Source organism: Geotrypetes seraphini, chromosome 9 (assembly GCF_902459505.1).
Source record: "Geotrypetes seraphini chromosome 9, aGeoSer1.1, whole genome shotgun sequence".
NCBI lineage: Eukaryota > Metazoa > Chordata > Amphibia > Gymnophiona > Dermophiidae > Geotrypetes > Geotrypetes seraphini.
The window spans coordinates 113,866,897-113,881,825 of NC_047092.1; the positions used below are offsets into that span (position 1 = coordinate 113,866,897).

Consider the following 14,929-nt stretch of genomic DNA (forward strand, 5'->3'; position numbering starts at 1 on the left):
TAGTGAGGGAGGCACCCAGGATGGCAGTTCCCCCCTGCTCGTACCAGCTGCTCGACCCCTCCCCCCCCCCCACACACAAATCTCTTGAAATGTTCACCAGAGTGATCATTATCTTCCACCTCCTGCTCGTGCCAGCCTCAGCTCCCTTCTGAAGTCAATTCCTGGTCCAGTGACCAGGAAGAGACATCAAAAGGGAGCTGAGGCTGGCACGAGCAGGAGGTAGAAGATGCTGCTCATGCCAGTGAACATTTCAAAAGGTATGCGGGGGAGGGGGGAAGGAGAGGCACCAGCGCCCCCGCTAAGAAGGCACTTGGGGCAGACCACAACCCTCTGCCTCTATTACTATGACACCGTGCTGAATTCTAGCACACTATACCTTATGTTTCAAAGAATCAGAAAAAAATAATCCATTCATCTTACCCACAACCATGAGTGTAAATTCAAATCCTTTTTTCACAGACTTTCTATGGACTTGATTGGGGAGATTTGCAAATCCAACATAACCTGGAGTTTCAGGATTGGTGAACTGTGCCTGTTGCCGAAATTGAAAAACACAAAAGATTAAATGCCCGGATAAAACAATTTGAAGCTAGAGCTTTAACAAGTAGGGAAAATAGGCAGAGAATGACTCAAAAGAATTCTTTTCAATGCCTCTGTACATGTGTGTAGGTGATTGATGGCTTTAGGGTGTGACAAAGTAGTGTATATTCAGGCACACTAGGTATTTTTCTGTCCCTTAAGTGTTCACAATCTTAGGTTTGTATCTTAGGCAATGGAGACTACAAAACCTTCAAAAAAGAAACTAAAACCCTACTCTTCAAAAAATACATAAAATCTATTTAATATGACCAGTTCCTTCCCAAACTCCACCTACCACAATCTCTACCCCTTTCAAATCTAAAATGTTTCCAATTACCCAACATATATCACCTCAAGTCCCGACAATTCTTATGTAATTCCTATGACAATTCTTATGTAAAGTTACAATTCTTGTAACCTCCTGGTAAATCTTATGTAATCCGCCTTGAACCACAAGGTAATGGCGGAATAGAAATCACATAATGTAATGTAATGTAAATGACTTGTCCAAGATCAAAAGAAGCTGCAATGGGATTTTAACCGGGCTCCTCTGGTTTTCAGCTCGCTACTCTAATCATTAAATTAGTGGTGATGTGGAGGGGACCTTTATTTTCTTCCACATCCCAAATAAGATTCCCAGAATAAAGGGGAGGGAACAAGAATAAAGGGGAAGGAACCAGTCAGAGATGGCGAGACAAAGCATGTGAATATAAACTCAAATTGAAAGAGAAATGTAAGGACTACTATTCCAACCTGATAAGCCAGAATGGACTTGATACCAAAGAGCTATTTAGACTAGTTGCCAAACTGACAGATAATCACTCTCTCACGCGCTCTACCCATGACTTTTCTCCCTCCTCAGATGCTAACCCCCACCACTTTCAATCAAAAATACAAGCTCAGCAAAAAAAATCCATTGGCTACATCAATCCAGGAAATATGATAGAAAACACAGTCCTTGCCTACATGACATGGAGCTCATTCAATGAACCAAATTGGACACAGTTACACCAACTATTCAAAAACACATGTGCATGCCTACTCTCTTGTCAACGCCTGCCCCCCAGTATTGATATCTAAGGCCTCATCCAATTTTCTAGCTGATCTCTACACATGGCTAGTAGACACGCTAAATAAAATGGGAGTTTCCCAGAGAAAGAGGACACATCATTATCAGACCTATCCTGAAAGACATGAAGAAACCAACCACTCAGATGGATAGCTACAGACTCATTGCACTAAATTCCCTCTTCATAAAACTAATGGATGAGCTAGTTCAATCCCAACTGATGAACCACCTAGAACAGTTGCATCTACTTCATGATGCCCAATTGGGCCTTAGACCATCATTCAGCACAGAAACTGTAATCACCTCTCTCTTGAATGACATGTATGACATAGTGACTAAAGGTTTACACGCACTAGTGATACAACTGGACCTCAGCAGTGCATTTGACTTAGTGGACTACGACTTACTGTTGCTTTGCTTAGACTCCTTTAGATTATCGAGAAATGTCCTTCAATGATTCCAAGGCTTCATAAAATGTCACAGCTACCAAGTGCCTATCTGACAAATGGACCAGCAAGTGTCCCTCAAGGCTCCCCTCTATCACCCCTTCTCATCAATGTCTATGTATCCTCCCTGGGAGCTCATCTAAAAAGCTTAAATGTTATCCACTGATGACTGTTATACGCTGATGACATTAATATTGTCCTTCCTATTATCTGCCTATCACCCACAGAGATTTAAAGAATAGACTCAGAGCTAGATGCACTAAAGGCAGCGACTGTCGCTAAACCAGTTTTGACTGGTTTAAGTGATTGCATTTGCCGACCCGATGCACAAGACGGCTCACCACATGTTTTTTCCCTTTATCGCCCATTTTCCGATCCGGCTAAGCAAATTAGCTATTTAATATTAAAATGCCATACAAACTAGCCGAGCGATTGATGCACTAACATCGCTTGGCCATGCACAAAAAAAAGTGATAGGTTTTAGCAATCCAAAAGAAAGCACCTGTCACTGATAGTTCAGCCTTTTTTTAAAATGGTTATAGATGTAGTGTGTTACACTAACCGTTATTTTTTTTAAAAACCCATGAAACCCCCCCTCACACCCACCCGATGACCACGAAGGGGGAAAAAAGGAACTATGAGGTGCTTTAAATCCCCGAACGTCAATCAAAAATGAAGGTTACAATATTATAAAAATCCAAAAAATCACAAATGAATGTTAGGCAGCAAGAGAACAGTTCAACTTAGCTGAATCTTCTCAGGTTCACATTGCAGCTTTATCTCCATTCGACAGAGCCCTGTTTCAGAATCTTCATCAGGAGTGGGGGAATATTGGAGACAAAGGAATCAGTCTGCTCGATCAAGGCGAGAGACAATAAATCCTGCCTGTGAGCAACGCAGCAAAACCGCATTGAAAATGATAATGGTGAAAAACAATGGCGTCTGGGGTGTTTAAAGACGCCCAGGAGCCCCGCCAGCAGCAACACACTCGAAAAACATGACGTGTGTGCAACATCACAACGTTCAATTGAGAGATAAAGCGTGTAATATGTCCAGCGCAGTGGCGTACCTAGGGTATGTGGTAGAGAATGACACGGTGGCGGTTTACCCGCGGCCACCACATTTTAGCCGCGGGTCACCCGCTGAAAACGGGGAAGAAAACTAGCAGTCGCTGCGGCGACGGGGACAAGGCCATTCACCGCCCGCGGGGCGGTGAATGGTCTTGTCCCCCGCAGTGAGGCATGAAGGATCGCGCGGTCCCCGCAGCTCACACCCGCCCGCCCAATCGATTCCAGTGTCCAGCCAGCTCTCTCCCCTCTCCTCACCCCAGTCCGCAGATCCTCCTCCTCGGCGACCCGCACACTACCAGAGAGCCGCGCACACCCGCCGCTGCTCAGCCTCGATCTTCTGCTCTGACGCAACCGGAAACAGGAAGTTGCAGCAGAGCAGAAGATCGAACACTGAGCAGCCGCGCGTGTGCGGCTCCCTGGGAAAGCGCGCAGGTTGCTGAAAAAGAAAACCCACAAACCAAGGTGAGGAGAAGGGAGAGAGCCGGCCAAACACCAGGATCGACCGGGCAGGCAGGTAGTGGCCGCGGGGACCGTGCGATCGCTAGTGTTCCCGGCTCAAATTGGAAGGAGGGAGTGAAAGGAAAAAGGCTTATATGGATGCAGCGGGGACGGTAAGGGGCGGTGAATGGGATGGCAGTGGCGGTGACGGGGCGGTGAAAGGGATGGCGGTGACGGTGACGGGGCAGTGAAGGGATCGGCGGTGACGGGGCGGTGCAGAGGATGGTGGGCCGGTGACGGGGACAGATTTTTTCCCCGTGTCATTCTCTAGTATGTGGCACTCGGAGCCCATCATTTTTTTACACCCCCCATGTAAAAAAATATTTTTTGTAATGACCATGAAACGGAATAAATGGTCAGAATAGAAACAGGCAGTGAAAATTTTCTTATATTCCAAACATAACATAACATAAATTATGTCTGAATTGTCATGACATCAGAAGTACATATGGAGTAGTTGCAGGTGATGCTTGAGACAGTTCTGATTGTGTTAGTTCGGTTTTATGTGTTTTTTGAATAGAAGGGTTTTTATTTCTTTTTGAAGGTTTTGCAGTCTGTGGTCGATGTCAATTGGTTGTAGAGTTGGGGGTCGAGTGTTGCAGCTCGAATGGCTAGGAGGTTGTCGAACAGTTTTTTTCTTTTGACGTTTTTGGTTGGAGGGTGTGTGAATGGTGCGTGAGTTCTCCTATGTCTGTTTGAAGTGGATTGAATTATTTAGCTGAAGAAATTAGTTACCCCCTCATCCCACACACATTAATTCTCTTCCATTTTTGTTCCCATTATAAAAAACACTGATAAGTTCCCAGAAAAAAAATACATTAAAATAAGAAGTGAAAACAAAGGCCCCTACAGATGAGAACATAACATAAGAATAGCCTAACTGGGTCAGACCAATGGTCCATCATGCCCAGTAGCCCATTCTCATGGTAGCCAATCCAGGACACTAATACCTGGTCAAAACCCAAAGAGTAGCAACATTCCATGCTACCGATCCAGGGCAAGCAGACACTTTCCCCATGTCTTAATAACAGATTATGGACTTTTCCTCCAGGAATTTGTCCAAATCTTTCTTAAAACCAGCTACACTATCTGCTTTTACCATAACTTCTGGCCACTTCATTTTTAAGTTTACATCTTTCCTTTCAAACAGAGACCTTGCTAGATGTCAAATACAGCACAAGGTAACTTCACATGGACTTAGCTGTGCAGGAAATGTGAATCTCCTCATACACCCACCATATAGTGCAAAAATGTGCAAAGGTCTGTTTTTTTCTTTCGATCACTACATAGCCTAATGCCACACAAGCAGCGCTGTTACAAACATATTCTGTAGGTCAATGCTAAGGATAACAAAGTTTCCTTCCTTGGACCAGAAGGAGATACTGATAAACCACTGGAAGAGATCCCAAAACAACACCCAAAGACCCACTCAGTGTGTGAACCAGTTGAGTGGAGTGGACTAACTGGGGGGTGGAAATGGGCCCGGAGTTTGCTCAGCAGAATTTCCCAGACCACCTCTTCCTCTCAACATATTGACACGCTGCCACCACCACCACCACCACTAGGAATACCTCACTGGGTAGGCCAGCTATGCCATAAACTTTATAAAACATGTTGTTATATTTTCTTATAAAGCACATATTTTAACTGAACTCTCTGACATCCTCAGCCTTTCCATTCACAAAAATAGAAGGAAGAAAAGTTCCCATTTCCTGCTGTCTCATGTCCCCGGCCTATACAATATTTTTTTTCTGCAGACCCTTCAAAAGTCTGACCAAATCCTCATTTCACTTGCATTATAAAGTACTGAGGATGCAATCTCTACCCAATCCCAGGTCCTAAAGTCTAAGACAGTAGCGCAAACTAATGCTGCCAGATTCAGGAAAAAAAATTTGATTCGATTCAGCCTATTGAATTGGTTTTTCAATTCGATTTTCCTGCCCAGTTGTGTGATATTTTTCAAAACTCCTGGTGGGTTTTATAGCTTTTTCACCCCCTTTGGCTTCTCCTAACCACACTGGCGCTGTGGTGTAAATAAAATAAAGAAACAAAAAGGACTTTTCCTCTCTCTGTTAAATCCTAGCTCACATTTGCAGACCAACACCAGCTCTGGCAGGATACACATTTCAAATCTGACATATTATAATCACAAAACAGAAAATAAAATTAATTTTTCTACCTTTTGTTGTCTGGTTATATTTCAAATCTTGTTGGTCCAAGGCTCTGGTTTTCTTCTGATAACTTGCTTGCCAGGGTCTCCTTCTTTCTTATTTCTGCATGCTAACCATCCATCTGCCAACTCTGTCCTCCCTTTCCATTTCCCTTCCCTCCCCAGGAAGTCTGATATCTTTCCTTTTTTTCATCTCCCTCCACAGATCCACCTTTTCTTAACTACCCTTTCATCCGGCATCTCTCCCTTTCTTTTCCCAATTACCCTCCTATCCAGTATCTCTATCACTCCTCCACACCATCCCTTGTGTCCAATTTCCCTCCCTTTCTGTTCCTTCCCTCCCTAAATCCCATGGTCCATCATCTCTCTCCCTCTCCTCTATTTTCAGACCCATTATTTCTTCCTCCCCCCCAAAGTTTGGCATATGCACGTCTCTTTGAACACCCCCTTCCCTCCGTGTACTTCTAAACCAGGGTCCCCCCCAAAGGCCTGTTCCCCCCCTAAAGGCCTGCACCCCTCTTGAAGGCCTGTCCCACCCCCTTGTAGGCCTGCCTGCCTGTCCCCCCCTTGAAGGCCTGTCCCCCCTTGAAGGCCTGTTCCACCCCCTTGTAGGCCTGTCCCCCCCTTGAAGGCCGGCCTGCCTGCCTGTCCCCCCCCTTGAAGGCCTGCACCCCCCCGAAGGCCTGTCCCACCCCCTTGTAGGCCTGCCCCCCCCTTGAAGGTCTGCACACCCCCCCCGAAGGCCTGTCCCCCTCCCTTGAAGGCCTGCCTCCCCCCTTGAAGGCCTGTCCCCCCTTGAAGGCCTGCCTGCCTGTCACCCCCCTCCCCCTTGAAAGCCTGCCTGCCTGCCCGCCCCACCCCGAAGGACCGCTCGCCCCCCTGGCCTCCCCGCACCACCTATGAAGCAGCACTACCTATGCTCCTGGCCTTGCCGTTCAGTCCCCCCTACACCACCCCCAAAGGACCGTTCGCCCCACTGACCTTCCTGCACCACCTATGAAGCAGCCGCAGCAGGATCGCAACGCGATCCCTGCGCTGCTTAGGCGCTGCTTCCTGCGCCGCGGTTCCGCCCCTCCTCTGACATCTGACTGGTCCAGCGCACCCAAGTGTCTGCAATCAAGTATCATAAAAATTCTAAAGAGAACCAAACCCCCCAAAACAAGGCATCTGCCACATAATCGACCCCCTCAAGAACCAATTGGGGATTGGAGTCATCTTCTGCTGAAGGATCTTGGCACAACCTTGTGTGACAAGTACGTACCACAAAGGCGGCGACTGCTGCTGCCTTAACACCCAAATAAGCCACTTCAAAAAGCTTCAAGACCACGTCCACCCTACGGTCTTGAGAATCTTTCAGCTTCACTCCTCCTTCACTCGGGAGGGCTGTGCGCTTGGTCACCTGTGCCACTGCCAAATCCACCTTCGGCTGCTGGAAATTCGGAGCAATAGGACAAAGCTTAGTCATGGTCTTAGTCTAAAGGAACTCTCTGGATTCTCCGTACTGCTTAGTAACTAGAGCCGCGAGATCTGGACACCTAAAACGCCTCTTGAAGACCAGATGAAAAAAATAAAAATTGGCAATTTTGGAGGTGGGGGGACCTGATCCCTATCTCCAGAAATGACTGAAAAGATTTCAGACCCCCTCCCCCCAACTAAATCTCCCATAGGAAGTAAAGGGGCTGTATGTACAGTCAGTGGCGTACCTAGGGTATGTGGCACCCGGGGCCCATCATTTTTTGACACCCCCCCCCCCCCATGTAAAAAAATATTTTTTGTAATGACCATGAAACGGAATAAATGGTCAGAATAGAAACAGGCAGTGAAAATTTTCTTATATTCCAAACATAACATAACATAAATTATGTCTGAATTGTCATGACATCAGAAGTACATATGGAGTAGTTGCAGGTGATGCTTGGGACAGTTCTGATTGTGTTAGTTCGGTTTTATGTGTTTTTTGAATAGAAGGGTTTTTATTTCTTTTTGAAGGTTTTGCAGTATATGGTCGATGTCAATTGGTTGTAGAGTTGGGGGTCGAGTGTTGCAGCTCGAATGGCTAGGAGGTTGTCGAACAGTTTTTTTCCTTTTGACGTTTTTGGTTGGAGGGTGTGTGAATGGTGCGTGAGTTCTCCTATGTCTGTTTGAAGTGGATTGAATTATTTAGCTGAAGAAATTAGTTACCCCCTCATCCCACACACATTAATTCTCTTCCATTTTTGTTCCCATTATAAAAAATACTGATAAGTTCCCAGAAAAAAAATACATTAAAATAAGAAGTGAAAACAAAGGCCCCTACAGATGAGAACATAACATAAGAATAGCCTAACTGGGTCAGACCAATGGTCCATCATGCCCAGTAGCCCATTCTCATGGTAGCCAATCCAGGACACTAATACCTGGTCAAAACCCAAAGAGTAGCAACATTCCATGCTACCGATCCAGGGCAAGCAGACACTTCCCCCATGTCTTAATAACAGATTATGGACTTTTCCTCCAGGAATTTGTCCAAATCTTTCTTAAAACCAGCTACACTATCTGCTTTTACCATAACTTCTGGCAATGGTCAGACCACACTTGGAATACTGCGTCCAACATTGGTCTCCCTACCTAAAGAAGGATATAAAACTGCAGGAGAGGGTGCAGAGGCGAGCAACTAAACTAGTGAAGGGTATGGAGAAACTGGAATATGAGGAACGACTTAAAACACTGGGATTGTTCTCCCTTGAGAAAAGGAGACTGCGTGGGGATATGATCGAGACCTTCAAAATACTGAAAGGAATCGACAAAATAGAGCAGAGAAGATTATTTACATTGTCCAATTTGACACGGACAAGAGGACATAAAATGAAGCTAAGGGGGGGCAAGTTCAGGACTAATATCAGGAAGTTCTGCTTCACACAGAGAGTGGTTGACATCTGGAATACTCTCCCAGGGGAGATTATTGCAGAATCGACAGTCCTAGGCTTCAAGGGCAAACTAGATGCATATCTCCTTGAGAGAGGCATATAGAGATATGGTTGGCTATAGGGTAAGCCAGGTGTATACCTGGCAAGGCCTCCGCGTGTGCGGATCACCGGACTTGATGGACCGAAGGTCTGATCCGGAGATGGCGCTTCTTATGTTCTTATGTACTTCATTTTTAAGTTTAGATCTTTCCTTTCAAACAGAGACCTTGCTAGATGTCAAATACAGCACAAGGTAACTTCACATGGACTTAGCTGTGCAGGAAATGTGAATCTCCTCATACAACCACCATATAGTGCAAAAATGTGCAAAGGTCTGTTTTTTTCTTTCGATCACTACATAGCCTAATGCCACACAAGCAGCGCTGTTACAAACATATTCTGTAGGTCAATGCTAAGGATAACAAAGTTTTCTTCCTTGGACCAGAAGGAGATACTACTGGAAGAGATCCCAACACAACACCCAATGACCCACTCAGTGTGTGAACCAGTTGAGTGGAATGGACTAACTGGGGGGTGGAAATGGGCCCGGAGTTTGCTCAGCAGAATTTCCCAGACCACCTCTTCCTCTCAACACATTGACACGCTGCCACCATCACCACTAGGAACACCTCACTGGGTAGGTCAGCTATGCTATAAACTTTATAAAACACATTATTATATTTTCTTATAAAGCACATATTTTAACTGAACTCTCTGACATCCTCAGCCTTTCCATTCACAAAAATAGAAGGAAGAAAAGTTCCCATTTCCTGCTGTCTCATGTCCCTGACCTATACAAAATTTTTTTTCTGCAGACCCTTCAAAAGTCTGACCAAATCCTCGTTTCACTTGCATTATAAAGTACTGAGGATGCCATCTCTCCCCAATCCCAGGTCCTAAAGTCTAAGACAGTAGCGCAAACTAATGCTGCCAGATTCAGGAAAAAAAATTTCGATTCGATTCAGCCTATTGAATTGGTTTTTCAATTCGATTTTCCTGCCCAGTTGGGTGATTTTTTTCAAAACTCCTGGTGGGTTTTATAGCTTTTTCACCCCCTTTGGCTTCTCCTAACCACACTGGCGCTGTGGTGTAAATAAAATAAAGAAACAAAAAGGACTTTTCCTCTCTCTGTTAAATCCTAGCTCACGTTTGCAGTCCAACACCAGCTCTGTCAGGATATACATTTCAAATCTGACATATTATAATCACAAAACAGAAAATAAAATTAATTTTTCTACCTTTTGTTGTCTGGTTATATTTCAAATCTTGTTGGTCCAAGGCTCTGGTTTTCTTCTGATAACTTGCTTGCCAGGGTCTCCTTCTTTCTTCTTTCTGCGTGCTAACCATCCATCTGCCAACTCTGTCCTCCCTTTCCATTTCCCTTCCCTCCCCAGGAAGTCTGGTATCTTTCCTTTTTTTCATCTCCCTCCACAGATCCACCTTTTCTTAACTACCCTTTCATCCGGCATCTCTCCCTCCTTCCCCACCACCCCAGAGTCCACCATCTCTCCCTTTCTTTTCCCAATTACCCTCCTATCCAGTATCTCTATCCCTCCTCCACACCATCCCTTGTGTCCAATTTCTCTCCCTTTCAGTTCCTTCCCTCCCTAAATCCCATGGTCCATCATTTCTCTCCCTCTCCTCTATTTTCAGACCCATTATTTCTTCATCCCCCCCCCAAAGTTTGGCATATGCACGTCTCTTTGAACACCCCCTTCCCTCTGTGTACTTCTAAACCAGGGTCCCCCCCAAAGGCCTGTCCCCCCTTAAAGGTCTGCCTGTCCCCCCTTGAAGGCCTGCACCCCCCTTGAAGGCCTGTCCCCCTCCCTTGTAGGCCAGTCCCCCCCCCTTGAAGGCCTGCACCCCCCTGAAGGCCTGTCCCCCCCCTTGTAGGCCTGTCCCCCCTCTTGTAGGCCTGTCCCCCCCTTGAAGGCCTGTCCCCCCCCCTTGAAGGCCTGTACCCCCCTGAAGGCCTGCACCCCCCCTGAAGGCCTGTCCCACCCCCTTGTAGGCCTGCCCACCCCCTTGTAAGCCTGTCCCCCCTTGAAGGCCTGCCTGCCCCCCCCCCTTGAAGGCCTGTCCCTCTCCCTTGAAGGTCTGCACACACCCCCCTCCAAGGCCTGTCCCTCCCCTTGAAGGCCTGCCTGCCTGTCACCCCCCTCCCCCTTGAATGCCTGCCTGCCTGCCCACCCGCCCCACCCCGAAGGACCGCTCGCCCCCCTGGCCTCCCCGCACCACCTATGAAGCAGCACTACCTATGCTCCCGGCCTTGCCGTTCAGTCCCCACCACCACCACCACCCCCGAAGGACCGCTCGCCCCACTGACCTTCCTGTACCACCTATGAAGCAGCCGCAGCAGGATCGCGACGTCAGCTATCCCTGCGCTGCTTCCTGCGCCGCGTTCCCGCCCCTCCTCTGACGTCAGAGGAGGGGCGGGACCGCGGCGCAGGAAGCAGCGCCCAAGCAGCTCAGGGATAGCTGACCTCGCGATCCTGCTGCTTGCTGTTTCACAGGTGGTGCAGGAAGGTCAGTGGGGCGAGCGGTCCTTCGGGGGTGTGGGGGGACTGAACGGCAAGGCCGGGAGCACCCCTTCAGGGCTGGCACCCGGGGCGGACCGCCCATCCGGCCCCCCCCCTTGGTACGCCACTGTGTACAGTCTCCATTGTGCCTGCCTGCCTGTCAGTTCTGTTTGTGTAGCTTAAGTGAAGGGAAAGGATTTTATGCCTTGAAATTTCACCAATTCACAGAATCTTAAAGATCTTCAAGATGCAGTCAGACAGACCCAACCAAGACCTCTGCCCCCACAGAGCCTCCTCATTCGACCGGGGGTGTGAAAACGCAACCTGTGTCCTGATATCTCAAGGGCTCTTACTCAGGGCGCAAACAGCCTGTGCTTAAACCTTCTGACAGGGTCAGCAAGTAAGCACAATCCTAGGGTGTGAACCCTAAGCTCAGAAGGCGGCATACAGGAGCCTGGCTCCACAAGTCCACCCGAAGCTTTCCCTGTGAAGCAGCAGTCCAACTGCTGAACTGCGTCATTTCCCAGGCAGATAACCTCATTCAAAGGGGTCTCAAGGCAAGATGCCACTGAAAAAGATGGACTTTAGCAAAGAAAAACAAGAATAAGAAGCAGCACAGAAAGACGTCTGCACAGTTCATTTGCAGAAATGAGAACTACAGGGGGCTCTCTATTCCTTGGCTACGTGGGTGGAGCAATGAAGAACACCTTTTGCATTGATTCCGGCAGAGACATAACAGAAGTAACTTTAGAAATAGAATCTCCCATCCATTGTCTGGTCTAGAGCATTATGTGGGCAGAGATAGAATAAGCAGGCACTTTGATCATATCCCTGAACATGTCATATAGAGCAGTGTTTTTCAACCTTTTTACACCTATGGACTGGCAGAAATAAAAGAATTATTCTGTGGACGGGAATCGGTCTGTGGACCAGCGGTTGAAGAACACTGGGCTAAGTCGTGGGCCAGACCCCGCCCATCTCTACCCAATCTCCACCCCAGACCTCATCCCCATAATAGTACTAATTGTAACACTATTTTTCCATTAATTTTTCACAGATACATAATATAATCTTTTTAACAACACATAATGGTTAACCACATAATTAAACTACACAAAGCACACTGACAGTAAATGTAAATTCTCAAAATTGACATAATTCAATCACTAAATTCAAAAATAAAATCATTCCCCTCTACCTTTGTTGTCTCCCTCCCTCCATGCTATGCCTTACCTTCTGGCCTGCTCCCTCCTGGCCATTTTATGCCGCCCTTCAGGCCAGCTCCCTCTTCCTCACTGATGCAGTGCACAAAGCTGTGGTCAGCGGCTCCTTGCGCTTCCCGTGCCTCATCTGGAAGCCTTCCCTCTGACGTTGCAATGTCAGAGAGAAGGCTTCCAGTTCAGTTGCAGGACTCGTGTAGGAGCCATTGCCTGTAGCTTTGTGCACTGAATCAGTGAGGAAAAGGGAGCGGGCTTGAAAATAACACCGCATCGATCGCACTGTGGACCGGCAGTTGAAGAACACTGTTTTGGGCCTGATGCATGTGCTGGCTCTGTGGACCAGCAGGAAATTTCTGTGGACTGGCACCGGTCCACGGACCGGTGGTTGAAGAACACTTATATAGAGTGTCTGCTATATAATCAACCCTCCCAAAATACCACTGGGGGAATGCACTCTTCTCCAAAGCTGGAGCCTGACGCAGCATCTTATGTCAGGCACGCACCACAAAGGAAGCCTCTGCTGTTGCTCTCAGACCCAACGTTAAAGCTTCAAACTGTTTGAGGATTAAGTCTACCCTGTGATCTTTTAGAATTACTCCAACTTCACTAGAAGTGACATACATTTCGTAACTGGTACTGCTAGCAAATGCCCCTTAGGTGGTACAAATAACTGCTGGAACTCAGAAGCCAATCAACTACAATTTTGTCCTGGCTCTGGCAAACCACAAGGGGACATCTGGTGGCTCCCACTGCTCCATTAGCATCATGGTCATCTCTGGATGTGAAAGAAAAAAATGTGGACTGGGTCTTATAATGGCTCATAAGGAGAGATTTGAGGCATTGAAGCCTGAGGTGGTTCCAAACTTAATAATAATAATAATAATAATTTTATTTCTTGTATACCTAACTCCCTCAGAGATATTGTAATGACTTCCATTAAGACCACTGGTTTAAAGATTCTGCACACTATTGGGTCCACACCATTGGGTCCACATCTTAAAAAAATATATAAAAAGAATGGAGTCTGTCCAGAGGAAGGCTACTAAAATGGTGCATGGTCTTTGTCATAAGGCATATAGGGATAGAATTAAAGATCTCAATCTATGTACCATATATACTCAAATATAAGTCAAGACCCCCATTTCCCCCCAAAAAGGAGGAAAAATGGTTGACTTGAATATAAGTTGGGCGGCTTAATATTCAAGTGTCCTGCTTCGCAAGATTCTGCACTCAACCCCCCTCCCTGCCAAGTTCTGCACCCAGCCCCCTTCCCTCCCTGCCCTGCACTCAGTCCCATTCCCTACCAGGCTGTGAACCAAGCCCCCTCCCTGCCAGGTTCTGAACACTGTCCCACCTTCCTTCCCTGTAACCTCTTCCCCCTAAAAAGAGCCAACCTTATCAGTGATGTCACAATGGCTTGATTGTCCCGTACTCCCCTCTGCCCTCTATCCCAGCCAGCAGATTAACCCTTCCTCTTAACTTAAACCACCTAGTGGTAGGCCGGGACAGGAGGGATCCCTCCCGTCTCCTGCCCCAGCCGACACTAATAATTACCACCCTCTCTCGCGTACCTGTTCCCTGGTAGTCCAGCGTGTATCCCATGCTGAAATCTTTTGTAAAGGTAGTAGCCAGCGGCGCACCCAGGCCGGCACACAGGAGTGAGCTTTTCGTGTTGCTGGCCAGCCCTGCACCACTCCTTGATAGGCTGCAGCAAGATCTCGCGGCAGCCTATCAAGGAGTGGTGCAGGGCCGGCTGGCAGCACGAAAAGCTCGCTCCTGCGTGCCAGCCCGGGTGCACCGCTGGCTACTACCTTTACAAAGGATTTCAGCGCGGGATACATGCTGGACTACCAGGGAACAGGTACGCGAGGGAGGGAAGGAGGTAATTATTAGTGTCGGCCAGGGCAGAAGACGGGAAGAATCCCATGTGTCCTGGCCTAAGGCAGGCCTGCAGGAAGTCTGAGAGGGTTTCGGGTGGTTACTAGGGGATGACCTGAATATAAACTGGGACCCCCATTTTTGGGCCAATTTTTGGCCCAAAAATCCCGGTTTATATTCAAGTATATACGGTACTTTGGAGGAAAGGTGGGATAGGGGAGATATGATAGACGTTTAAATATTTACAAAAAAATATATATAAATACCTACATAATGTAAATGCGCATGAGTTGAGTCTCTTTCTTTTGAAAGGAAACTGCAATGAGAGGGCATAGGATGAAGTTAAGAGGTGATAGGCTCCAAAGTAATCTAAGGAAATACTTTTTTACAGAAAGGGTGGTAGATGCGTGGAACTGTCTCCTGGAAGAGGTGGTGGAGAAAGAGACGGTCTGAATTCAAGAGGGCCTGGGATAGGCACGTGTGATCTCTGAGAGAGAGCAAGAGATAATGGTTACTGTGGATGGGCAGACTAGAT

General features: G+C 47.1%; 1 protein-coding gene across 1 annotated transcript in view; it reads right to left on the bottom strand.

Annotated features, from left to right (window-relative positions):
* The window catches only part of SEPTIN2 (septin 2), a 493,452-nt gene that overhangs the window by 411,048 nt on the left and 67,475 nt on the right, over positions 1 to 14,929 (bottom strand). The window contains exon 2 of the mRNA XM_033957764.1: positions 421 to 532. Coding sequence (XP_033813655.1) covers positions 421 to 532 — 112 coding nt within the window. The remainder of the gene's footprint in view (positions 1 to 420; positions 533 to 14,929) is intronic.